A 13,264-nucleotide genomic window follows, 5' to 3' on the forward strand; every position below is an offset into this window, starting at 1 on the left:
TGTTAGTATTACAACCATCTATTATGACTTGTATATAAATATCACATAATTAGTATGGTCAGAACAACACAATAATATAATTTCTGATTCTCTCTAATTTTCTCTGAATATTTTCTTTCTCTTCCTACATTTCCTCTCAATCTTCAAATTATAAGGTTAAAAAATAATCTTATCATATTGAGTGATGGATTCTTCAATTACGTTTCTTCTGGCAAGAGCATAAATGTGAAGGATGATGATATATAGCAGTTGAGTGAGTTATCAGTTTTTAGTACTAAGTAACAACATCAACAACATATGCTATTTGACCTTCACATCACAAGACAATATTAAAACAATTGCATGATTATCTTACCTTTCTTTGTAAAATTTCATTACTTTGCCACTGTTGTTTCCCTGTAACACGATTGACTTGCACTACTGAAAGCCCAGGAGGGAGTCCACCACTGCAACAGAACAAAATCTAAAAAGAGTTCTAGAGAGAGAAAGTCTGCCAATCTTTATGCAAATAAAACTAAGTTTTCACTTTTCTATTCTTAGATTCAGATTCTGAGTATTCTGATTCTTATGCATACATTATTTTACTTTGTTCAACTAACTTCTAACTTACTGACAGTTACAGCAATTACCAACTAACATTCTAACAGATGACTTGACTTAGGACATTTTAGAATACAATTTACAATGAACAGTAAAGGAAAATGCACATAAAAAGAGGCACACATTATATACTCTACCAAATTGTCATTCAATTGAAATAAGAAGGAAACAGATTAATTCATGTCAGAACAAATTTAAATACCATTAGCTTCTTTTAGCAGAAGCCAGTTCCATACCTTTGAGAGACCCGCTGGTACAATATTGTATGAAGACAAAACTCAATAAACAACTCCCTATCCTGAGAGTTGTTCACTTTATTATACTTTGCAGCAACTTCCTCACCAATTTGACCAGAGTGGCATTCACCAATTACCTAAAAGAAGCAGAAATCCATTGGTAGTCCAAAGATAATAAAAAGAAAAATAAAAAAGCAACTAAGATAGCAAAAAAAAGAAAAGAAAAAAAGCAACTAAGATATATAAATAATGAAAATACACCAAGAAAGTTTCTTTTAAAAAAGGATGCTGGAAAGAAGCCCATGGATCCAAGAAATCCAAGTGCTCTTAATGGCAGTAATGGACTCTTCTTCCCACCAAAAAATCCCTTTATTTGAATTCCCAAGCTTAGAATTTCCATCAATTTTTCCTTATATATCCCTTCCAATTTCTTAGAAAGTCATATCTGAAAAACTGAAGCATTTCCAAGATAGAATAAGGAGAAAAGGGTCCCCCAATGCACTGAATAGTTATAATGACACCAACTCAAATACTGTGTACAATGCTGAAAAAAATCAATGAAAAACTCTTCCACAACTGTAATTACAAGCTACAACCATCACCATTAAGATTTGAGAAAAGTCCAATAGTGCATGCTGATACCTTAACAATGATTCTAAGGATGATTTCCTGATGTTGAAGTGGAAGTTTTGAGATGTTCACCAAGAGATCAGGAGCCAGATCTTCCTTTTCCTATTTGAAATGCGTGGGGCATCAGATAGTCTCCACAGTAAGCATTCAATAGCACAAAACAAATTATTTAAGAGTTCCAAACCAATCAATTTGTCTATTTATCCAATAATGAAACATTATTTACTTCCGAAAATTCAACAAGGTGTCAAAAAAGGAATTATCAGCATGAAAAATCACATTAAATCCACAAAATAATAACAACAAACAGGCACTAAGATATAAAGAACAAGAGACCTTTGCATTAACACGCTGAAAAGCCATCTCTATATACACAATGCAAAAATTCCTTATGATAGGGACAGCACTAGAACCCGAATACAACTTCCACAGGTCAGACAAAGGTAAACCAATTTGAGGCTGGAGCTTAACTCTCTTGTTCACGTGACTTAAAATCTCAAGCACCTGTCAGAAACACAAGTCAACCATTGTAAAAACATTTACCAAATCGCTTCACGAAATTATATCAAAGAGGACAAAATACACCGTGCAAAGCAAAAAGTGCAAAATGTGATCTCACTATGCCAAAAGCAAAAAGTATTCTTAGTAAACAGCAATAGCTTCTTCTGCTGATTCATACAGCAGAGAAGAGATATTTCATCTAGCCGATAATGTTCGCATAGCCAAAACACAATATACTTCATAAATTTACATCAAAAGAGAACAAAATAGACCGTGCAAAATCGATGTTCACGTAGGCAAACTCTTTGCTGTCCTTACAAGTAAGTTTCACTCGTACTATAAGCAAAAATCATTCTCGGTATATCGGTTAACTCAGAACTAGCAACAACTGAGAAGAAACATTTTCAATTTCCATCTAGAAGATAGCGTTTGCAGAGTCAAAACACAATCAATTTCCGCATTCGCGATTTTATTTGGAAACCCAAGGTAAGCTACAAACAGCGAGGTACATGTACGTAAACTGTTCCTTATTCTTAAAAGTGCAATACAGTCTTACTACCCTAAAGCAAAACTACTCTCACTGAACAGCAATAAGTTTCTATCCGCAGACTCAGAGCAATTCCGACAACAGAGAATAGATGTTTCAATTTTCAATTTACGCATTCATAGTTTGATTCAGAAATAGCGGAATTGAAATTGGGCGGTGGAGAACCTTGTTGCGAACAGCGAGGGATTGCGAGGAGAGGGAGGAGATGCAGAGAGGGAGAAGCTTCACAAGCAACGGTTCAAGCTTGGAATCGTCGCACAGAGCCAAACGAGTGAGCATTCGATCCAGCATTTCCTCTACCTCCGCGTCGGACTTCGGTGACAACGAAGACGACGATGATGATTGCGCCATTTTTTCCCTCTTTCTTCGATTCGTTTCTTCACCAACAAACTCAAACTCTTCTTTGTGCGCAGCGCAAGTTAATAAATATGAATTGGGAAATGAGGCTACTTGCGCTCTACGACTGCTTTGACTCTTCGTTCGAGATGGTCTCTCTCTGCCTATTACTTCCTGCACCCATCCCTTTTCTAAGTACACCTTCACATGATTTGAAATGGCAACATTGCCCTTCCCAGTTTTATCTGATGTTGGGGTTGTATTTGCCTTGTCTATTGTTGAACTTTTTGGTGAGATGTTGGTGCTGGATTACAGGTGCAATGCTGATTATGTTACCCTTATGATTGTTTTTCAATGTTTTGTAAATACTTGCTGCAAATGGTAGGAACTCTGTTCAAAATTTCTTTTAGAATATGCAACGTGGAAGGATATTGTCGGGAAAGTTAAAATTGTAATAAGTGGGGAATTTTTATATCATGGATCATGAATTTCGGAACATCAAATTCAGAAGTTCATTAGTAATCGTTCTGAAAGTTTATGAACAAACTTCCAAAATAAGTATCTCTCGAGATGGTGAGTGTTAGTTGCTTTTGTTGTTGGAGGAGTTGATTTTGTTTGTGAGTTTTGTACACTAAGTGTATATATCAAAATGGTGACGACTATGGAGAGGCAGTTTACAATGTGACTTTTATATTTAATATTTATGTAACACTAATATGATAAGTATAATCTTTTAAAATGTAGGATATGAAATATAGATTTATATATTATATAATTATGAATTATATAATTTGACAATGAATATTTAAGTATATAAGTATTTTTAAATTTTATTTTAGCAAAACAAAATATTTTTCATGACTGGTTAAAAGGATTTGTTCTTTATTTTTATAATCATAATAAAAATTTATACAATAAGTTTGAGTTTTTAAAAAATTAATGTATTTTTATTTTTTAAAATTGTGTTAGAACCGTGTTATAATTGTCATAAACTCAAGAAATATTTTTGAATTTGATATTTTACTGATACGTGTCTTACGAGTGTCGGTGTCCGATACATGTGTCCGACAATGACATATCATTTAAGTGGAGTGTCTGAGTTTCATAGATCATCTTAAAAAAATACATTTTTTACTTTTAAAAGTTAACCAACACTTCAAAACCTCAATTACACCTCCATTTTTGTTCCACAACTTAAATCATTATCTGTCATTGCAAACAATCAACCAACAAAATAAGTGTAATCATAAAAACCATTAAGATGTCTTTATAAATAAATGTTCCTACTAGGGAGATGGGACCTAAAGAACTATTGAAGTCTTCTTTCCTACTAGGGAGATGGGACCTAGAGAACTATTGAAGTCTTCTTCTCCTTCCTTCGGTCGGTCAATTGGTTGGGTGATGAGCTAGGATTCTTCTCTCGTCCTCCTGCTTCTCCTTCGGCACTCGGTCTCGGTTGAACACCGGATAGTGGGGTACCTGTGAAGGCACTCCGACACTCAAGTCAGTAAAGCGGATGTTCAACTTTCAGTAGGTGAACAGTAATAAATGACATACCTTACTTATTGGGATGCATGCTATTTATATTATTCTAATGGGCCTACCTTATTGGGCTCGTATATCGAAGTGGATACCGCTTAGGGTTGTATTACCTAATTCTTAATGATGGATTAACTTCACTGATCTTGGTTTGAGCGTTAACGGTAATAGGGGTCAGCCGTCGGGCCAGTTTCCCTGGTATGGTCGGCCATCGGCCAAATTCCCATGGTCTCGGTCGTCTCGACCAAGTCTTCTAAGGTATTGGCCAAGTGAGTCATCGGCCTCGTCATCTCGGCCAAATCTCTCAAGTCTTCGCCAGGTTCCCCTAGTCTCGGCCAGGTAGACACAGCCTCGGGCAGCCAGGTGGGTATCGGCCTCGCCCATACTGGTACAATAAAAATGATAAAACTAATTTTAGTATTTTAAAAAAATGTAAAGATGTAAGAAGAAACACCCAAATTTATTCTTTTATGATAAGTTAACAAAAATTCATACAATGGTAATGGAACATAAGTATTAGAATAAGTTTAAAATGGAATGGACGTACTTTTGTATATGATATGGATGTAGTTATTTTTTATTCAACAATGAATAAAATAATACAAAGGGTTGTAGTGATATTTTTCACGGTAGATAATGTAAATTATAGTTTTCTTGGAATTGTTTTCATGATTCAAAATGTCATTATATAGTTATGATGTAATATATTTTTAAGGATTTTGGCACGTGATGGTGACTTCTTGAGATGGGTCCAAAGAATTTTTTTATATTTAGCTTTTTAATTTTAATTACTAAAAAAAAAAAGTTTTAATGGAGGTTAATATAACCCTATGAATTGATTTAATTAATGGAGGTTTTTTTCTAAAACCTCAACAAAATAAGGGAGGTTTTTTAACCTTAGTTAATTTTCAAAGGTTTATTCTAAAACCTCAGTAAAATAATGAAAGTTTTTATAACCTTTGTTAATTTTCAAAGGTTTATTTTAAAATCTCGACAAAATAACGAAGGTTTTTTTAACATTCATTAATTTTTAAAGGTTTATTTTAAAATCTCCGTAAAATAACGGAGTCTTTTTTAACCTTAGTTAATTTCCAAATATTTATTTTAAAACCTCTACAAAATAGCAGAACTTTTTTTTAATTTTAGTTAATTTTCAAAGGTTTATTTTAAAACCTATACAAAATAGTGTAGATTTTTTTAACTTTCGATAAGTTTCAAAGGATTATTCTAAAACCTCATCAAAATAATGATTTTTTAAAATTTTTGTTAAGTTTGACATGTTTATGGTAAAAAATCAATAAAATATTTTAAATTTTCTCACATCTCAATAAATAAATGTAATTAAAGTTTTTTTATAAACAAATAATTAAAAATATAATTTTAATATATTTGATAACTAAATCGTTTTGAAAGTGTAAATTTAAATATGTTAACGTTTTTTACAATTAATCTGAAATATTTATTTAATAAAAAATTATTAAATTTTTTTGTTTATTTTATGTAATTTTTTTATTAAAAACTATCATAAACTAAAAATACTATTAATTATATTTTTAATATGTTTATAGAGAAATATTATATTAAAAGAAATTTATTTATCAATGTTTAATATAACTTTCAAAATAAATTTAATTAAGAAAAACTTTTTTAAACTCCATTAAATATCAAAGATCTATTTAACGAGATTTATTCGAAAACAAATAGTAGAAATAGTAGAGGTTTATTGAAAACCTCCCCTAAATGGCAGAGGTTTATTTGAAAACCTCTGGTAAATGGCAGAGTTTATTTTAAAACCTTTGGTAAATAGCAGAGGTTAATTTGAAAACCTATGCTAAATGGTAGAGGTTTATTTTAAAACCTTGGTAAACTATTCTAATTTTATTTCAAATTCTTTTTTTTTTCTTTTTTTTTTCCTTTCCTCTTCACTTCCGGTAGACCTAAACCCACCTTTCATTTCCATCTTCTCTTTTCTTCACTCTCATTTTTGTCCAACTCGCACCTCACTCCCATCGCACACCACTGGACCTTTGCTTCTACTGCTTCAACACGAAACGTGCTTCTACTATTCCAGCACGAAACATGGTTCTGCTACTCCACCATGGAACTTGCTTCAATCTTCGCTCCACCACAGAACCGCTTGTCTACAAAACGCAAGTATGTTCCGCGATTAGTGATGTGATATCTGTTATTTATTTGACGATCTTGGAACCCTAATTTGAAGAAGGTCGAACAAAGGTAATAATTAGTTTCTTCTTCTTCTTCTTCTGTTTCTATGAGTTTAATGTTAATTAATTTTGTATATGTATAGCTTAATCAAGAGTTTGATTATGATTTTGTTGATAGGTATCGATTCTATTCATTGGTACCATTTCCTCACAGGCTTCTTCTTCTCGTTCTCCCTTCAATCGATGAGTTCTTCTCTACCTTTTCTCTCTCTCCAATTTGATTTCTTTCTCTTACAGCACTGAACGATGTGTTTCGACTTAGATTCTTCAATTGCTATGTGTTTTTTATATCGTGTCAGATCTCTGTTTCTCCGTAATTTTTTTCAATTATAATTTTGCTCACTGTTAAAATAAATTACCTATTTAAGGTTTTAAAAAATACATAATCTGTCAAATGTTTGCTTTAAGAGAATTAAAGTAATCTATTTTATGTATGCAAATTCATCTTTTCTTTTCTACTTCTCTTCTGCGCAATTGGTAACTGACTATGATTGACATTTTTATATATTTTTGTTTAATAGCTACCTTTTAAGAATTTTTTTATATCTCCATAGTACTTTTACCTACTTTAAATATTTAATATAATATTCATATATGATAATGCTATAAAGAAAAGCTAAGGATGTTTTTGGCCATGGTAAATAGTTAATGTGTTGCAGAACAAAAGAAAATCTACTTAGCTTTCATTTGAAATTTGTTATATTATAAATTGTTAGTTAATTATGATAAATAAATAAATTTCCAATTATAAAGAAATTGTTTTATTTTTCAGATTATACATTTTTAATTATGATACATGCTTATATTGTAGGTTTCTCTGGACATCAAGAGGAGCATAGTTGAAGAATATAGTATAATGTAGAAATGATTTTTCCTATTTTGTATTTTGTAAACAATATGATAGGTTTTCATTTGTAGTACTTCATATAGATATTATTCTTGTATTGCTTTTTTCCTAGTTCTTTTAACTCATATTTTGTGTTTGAGTTTCAATTTCAGCGTGTATACTTGATATACTTTTATATAAATTATTAAATTTAGTTATATATGCATAACTTTTTAATTGATGCATATTATATCCATTTATTTGTTTTGTTTATTGAAAAGGTACTTTACATATAAATAAATACAATAGATGTCAATAATTGTGGTTGAAAAAGCACATGAATGCTTAAATGATAAATGAGTAAAAAAGAAAATGTTCTTAGTTCCAAAACCTATAGTATTTTATGGGTGTTTTGAAAGTCACAGTATTTTACAAAGGTTTCAAAAACCTATGGTATTTTATGTTTGAAACCTGTGGTATTTTACGGAAGTTTCGAAACCTATATTATTTTATGGAGGTTTTGAAACCCGAGATATTTTATGAGGGTTCTAAAACCCATGGTATTTTACGGAGGTTTTTAAACCCACGATATTTAAGGAAGGTTTGAAAGACTTTTCCTGGAGTTTAAAAAATTCCCGGGTAACACATTCCCCAGGGATGGTTTAGCGGAGGAAACTGCAACCTTGGATAAATGACTTAACGAAGGTTTTAACCCTTAGTAATGTAAAAATAAACCCTTGCTAAAACCATTTTTTCTTGTAGTGAATATTGGAATTTGATATATAAAATAATAAATAAGAATAAGAAAGAAATACGTTATAACATTGTGGAAAAAGAATATAAGTATAGAAGATAGAAGAAGGATTTAGAGTAAATAATAGTAAAATTAGAAAATATAATTATTTTGTATACTATATAGGATGAATAATGGTAAGTGGTGGATTGTGAGTTAGTTTGTGAAAATAATAATCACGACTTTATATATATATATATATATATATATATATATATATATATATATATATATATGTACCGGTATGGGCGAGGTCGAGTCCCACCTGGATGCCCGAGGTCGAGTCTACTTGGCCGAGACCAGGGGAACCTGGTTGAGACTTAAGAAGTTTGGCCGGATGACGAGGTCGACGACCCACTTGGCCGAGACCTCAGAAAACTTGGCCGAGGCGACAAAGACCACAAGGATTTGGTCGATGGCCGACCCATACCACGGGAACTTGACCGGCGGTCGAACCCTATTACAACTAACGCTCAAACCGAGATCAGTGAAGCTAATCCATCATCAAGAATTAGGTAATGCAACCCTAAGCGGTATCCACCTCGATAAACGGGCCCAACAAGGTAGGTCCATTACAATAATATAAATAGCGTGCATCCCAAGGAGCAAGGTATGTCATTTATTACTGTTCACCTACCTGAGAGCTGACCACCCGCTTTACTGACTTGAGCGTCGGAGTGCCTTCGCAGGTACCCCACCATCCGGTGATTTGCCCGAAGACCGAGTGCCGAGTATCGAAGGATAAGCAGGAGGACGAGAAGAATCACAGTTCATCACCCAGTCATCTGCCAGATCGAAAGAAGAAGAAAAAGACTTCAACAGTTCTCTAGGTCCATCTCCCTAGTAGGAACAATATATATATAGGTTATCCATATTGTTGAACAATTAATATCTAATAAGAAATTTCATGTTGGTTGATATGATATTGAAGTCTATAAGTATTTTATTGATATTAAAAAAATACAATAAAAGATAGAACGAAGAGGTTTACAAAGTAAAATTGAAAGAAGTCATATAATAAAAAGTGTTTTTTTCTGCACAATTTGCCACCACATTTTTTTCATAACAATTTTCGTAGACATAATATTTTTATGAAAAAAAAATTTAGCATAATGTGAAAAGAAAAATCTGCATTAGTGTTTACTATTGTTACTATAACCTTGCATTTTTTTTAATAATTAGATTATATATATATATATATATATATATATATATATTTCCGGTGAACTGAAAAAGGATTAACTTAAGATATGTAATTTTTTTACATTATGAATTTAACCCTTAAAAAATTATTTTAGAAATATTACCTTATAAATCTAACAATTTCATGTTTACCGGGACACGTAGTTTAGTTTGTTTTGATAAAATAATTATAATATTATTCACTTATTTTTTTATCAGAAAAAATAAAATTAATAAAAAAAATGTTTGTCTCAACCATTCAGGCTGTTAGGTGCAGGAAGAAACATTCACTTCATTTTTATTCTTACGGAAAAGTTGTATTCCGTAATGCAAATCATTTTTAAATTTTAAATATTGTTTTATTTTAATAGTTTTAAATTAAAAATAAAATTTAAAACACATTTTTTAAATTCCTCCAAATAATATTTACGAAAATATGATTTCTGAAAATAAAATATCATACATTAGAATAAACTTATGCACGAGAGTGAAAATCATAAAACCATCAATTTTTAATCTGCATTGTCAATGCTCCATTCATATAACTCAAACTGTAATATCAACTTAAATAAACAAGAAAAATGCATAAATTGTGTATATAATATTTAAAAGTAGATAAAAATAACAGATTAACTTTAGTGAACTTTTAAACTATTAATCAAAAATTAAAACCAAAAAACGGAACTAGAAAATTAATATATTTAACAATATAAGTATTCAAGTAAGCCCCCATACCATTAGTTATTAAGGAAAAAGGAAAACCTAGTGTCTATTTACATTTTAAAAATAATAATATATACTAAATAGTAGCAATGAGTAATAAGTAGTTTAAATAATGTAATTATAAAAATAAATTAAAACACACAAATTGTATAAGAAAGCTCCATATTTTTAATAAATAGTTATAGATATTTACTTAGAACAGTTTTTTAGTAGTAATCATAAACCTGACATAATAATTAAGTAACACAACCAATGTATATATATGATCTACATGGCAATTCATATATAGCAATGTAAGTAATTGTAACATTATTTTAGTTTACAAATAATATATGGTATATCCTACCTGGCAAACCCTATTATTTCACTCACCCAATGAATAAAAAAAGATAAAATAATAACATATACCTATAATTAAAAAATATCAGTATAAAAAAAATATTGACTCATCAAAAGAAGAAAAGTAGTGTCCCTAATAGGACAATGTGAAGTTGTGCAGACAGTGAGACTGAGAGAGAAGTAGAGTTTTGTTTGTCACTAGCTTTGTCATCATCATCTTCTTCTTCTTTGGGGTGGTTGAAGTTGGAAGGGACAATGGTGTCTGGTGCTGAATCATCATCTCCAGCAACACCACCAGCAGGAGATGGGGCATCTTCTTCTGGGCTTTTGAGACTTTTGGGCAACCCTTCTCCATAGGTCACATTTATCTTGAAGTGTTGTCCACTCCTGCACTGATCACCATCATAATCACCAGAGAAAAAGTACGTTGGGCCCTCCTTCATCAAAGGAATTGCCACTGTCACAGGATGTGTTTGGGTGTTGGATGGATCAGATGCTGACCACTGGGTTGTGTCTTTGTCTTGTGCATCATCGTAATCACATTCTTTGTATGTTGTAAAGTTGTATGTCTGAACCACAGAGTGGTTGGTGTCTGTGTTGAAAACTGCAAGAACAACACCCACAAGTCAAAAAAGTGTTTAGCAGTTAGGTAAGGATAGAATAAAGTGTTTTTTGCAATGGTAATCATTCAGAAATATGATAATTTTGTCAACCTTTATCATATTTAACATAACTTTTTGATTGATTAAGAATGTAAAACTCTTCACATGAGTGCATTGTTTGCAAGAAAAGTCCAACCTAATTTCAATGCATGTTATTGTGAGGTGAGATTAGGCTATCATAAATATTCATACCAAACTGCCAACACCTCCATGTTCAAAGAATTCAGTAGGCTATGAATTGAAAATTCAATTGTCGGCAACTGTAAAAAAGTTGGCATGGTCTGTTGTTCAAAGCACGACCTACTTTTCAGACCAACTGATTGCTGTGGAAATGGCTTATTCTGTGTTTGCCACAATTCTATATATGTTTTATAAAAACGTATGGCTCTTTTGAATGATAGCTCAATCATAGCCAATTACAAGTGTAGTGGTTAGCCTTAATTTGACTATTAGCTTAAAAGCAAGTCTCTTTCCTCTCAGAATATCAGTGTTAAATGTTTACACTAAAGAAAAATTAATCAAGTAAGAGTGGCCACTCAATAAGAGTATCAGAAGAGAATGTTTGTACCAAAAGAAAAGAATAAGAAAAAGTGATTGTCAACTAGTCATTTTGGGTATCAGATTTTCCTTTTTTCCCATTTTTACCTCAAAACAGACAAATGGTAACTGACAGTAATATTGGTTTACTATTTTGGCAAATTGAAGAGTGAATGAATACTTGATTTGTGACTAACGGTTGTGGATCCTGACAGACTCCATAAAACTACCACCAAAAGTGCTTCCAATTAAACCCTATAACTTTTCTAAATTTACTAACATTAATATATTAATATATGCCACAACGTACCCCAAAACCAGCTGATATGCTGCGGAGGAAACACACAATAATTGAAGTCAATCTAATTTCTGTGCCACTCAGAGATATATAATAAGATAACTATACAGCATATTCCGAAATCACAGTAAATCTGATTAGATATCATGGTAGTAAAGGATGTTAGTCAAAATTCAGAGATCAGGTAAAAGAATTGAAATCAAAATCAGAACATACACACATATATAATATCATGAACCACTTTTGTGAAATAGAAGAAGAAAACATGTTGCAAGCAGAAAAAGAAGATGAAACAGTGTGAGTGAGAGAGTTACTGAGAAAATCTCCTAAGGTAAATTCTTTAGTGTCAGCCCACTTCTGGTAATTGACATTGGAGTTCTCAGTGTTGTCAAACCAGCCTAAAGAGTCTCCCACTGTGTAATTCTTGTAAGCATGAGCAGATCCTGAGAGGCAGAAGAAAAGGAGAAGAGAAGAGAGAATTGATGACATAGGATGAAAAGAGCTTCTTCCTCTTCCCTGTTTCATTCTTCTTGGGGTCTGTGAAGGTGTTGGAAGCATAGAAAAACTGGCTTTTTATTACTGGGTGGCTTGAGAGAAAGGGAATGTGGGATTCTTGTGCTGCCAGCTATGGACTCACTATGAACCTCTCCCTTTCTGCTTAATTACTAAAATAGTCACTGCTGCATGTTGTTACCAATAATTTCTGTCAGACAAGTTTATTTCTTTTCTTTACACTTTCTTTTTCAGTTACATTATCTGCTTTAACGTCACAAACTATTATTTTAAATATATGAATTAATTCAATTTAATATTTTCACCATGAATAATCATAAGATTGATTTGTGATAAAAAAAAAATAGCATAGTTTAAGTATATATAATAAGTTTCGTTATTTTATAATAATTATTTTAAGAATAATTTCAAACATGATTTGTGATTAATTAAACATATACAATATAATTAAACTTATTTTGATTCCAACTCCAAGTCAAAGAGGATCCCATCCAGAGGGGAAAGTGCGATGGTAGTTTTAGTTTCATCATCATGACCCAGTTGCATAAGATATTCCTAAGAAACATAGCCATGTGATGGTTGACACGTGGAATGAGCGAAGACGGTGGGTGGGTGAAACATCTTGGTTACGTGTGTCTCCTTCCTTTTAAACATGGATTTTATAGTGTTTTTAGAATACCAAGGAATAAAGGGAAACCCTACTTACTGCAACTCCTCATCGTTCATATCTTATCTTCTTCCTAACACAATTCTATTTTAATTAGTTAACCCATTTAT

General features: G+C 31.8%; 2 protein-coding genes and 1 long non-coding RNA gene across 4 annotated transcripts in view; 1 reads left to right on the forward strand and 2 right to left on the reverse strand.

Annotated features, from left to right (window-relative positions):
• LOC137823480 (ARM repeat superfamily protein) overlaps positions 1–2,986 on the reverse strand; it is a 31,505-nt gene extending 28,519 nt beyond the window's left edge. The window contains exons 1-5 of the mRNA XM_068628642.2: positions 2,680–2,986; positions 1,803–1,970; positions 1,479–1,568; positions 837–973; positions 356–446 (exon numbers count right to left, since the gene is read on the reverse strand). Of these exons, the coding sequence (XP_068484743.1) occupies positions 356–446; positions 837–973; positions 1,479–1,568; positions 1,803–1,970; positions 2,680–2,865 (672 nt within the window). The 5' untranslated portion in view covers positions 2,866–2,986. The remainder of the gene's footprint in view (positions 1–355; positions 447–836; positions 974–1,478; positions 1,569–1,802; positions 1,971–2,679) is intronic.
• A 3,322-nt stretch (positions 2,987–6,308) lies between these two features.
• Positions 6,309–7,658, forward strand: LOC137826913 (uncharacterized). 2 transcript variants are annotated; one of them, XR_011083621.2, is made up of 2 exons: positions 6,309–6,624; positions 6,733–7,658. It is a non-coding gene; the product is annotated as an uncharacterized LOC137826913 (long non-coding RNA). The 2 variants fall into 2 exon arrangements; XR_016515066.1 differs by having other exon boundaries at positions 6,372–6,624; positions 7,426–7,658.
• Positions 7,659–10,393: 2,735 nt separating this feature from the next.
• ENODL18 (early nodulin-like protein 18) lies at positions 10,394–12,705 on the reverse strand. Its single transcript, XM_068631725.2, has 2 exons — positions 12,289–12,705; positions 10,394–11,081 (listed from the first exon to the last, which is right to left on the reverse strand). Exons 1-2 carry the CDS (start codon positions 12,530–12,532, stop codon positions 10,588–10,590), a joined length of 738 nt encoding a protein of 245 aa, XP_068487826.1. The 5' UTR covers positions 12,533–12,705; the 3' UTR covers positions 10,394–10,587.
• Between the last annotated feature and the right edge of the window lie 559 nt (positions 12,706–13,264).

Source organism: Phaseolus vulgaris, chromosome 8 (assembly GCF_051622355.1).
Source record: "Phaseolus vulgaris cultivar YP4 chromosome 8, ASM5162235v1, whole genome shotgun sequence".
NCBI lineage: Eukaryota > Viridiplantae > Streptophyta > Magnoliopsida > Fabales > Fabaceae > Phaseolus > Phaseolus vulgaris.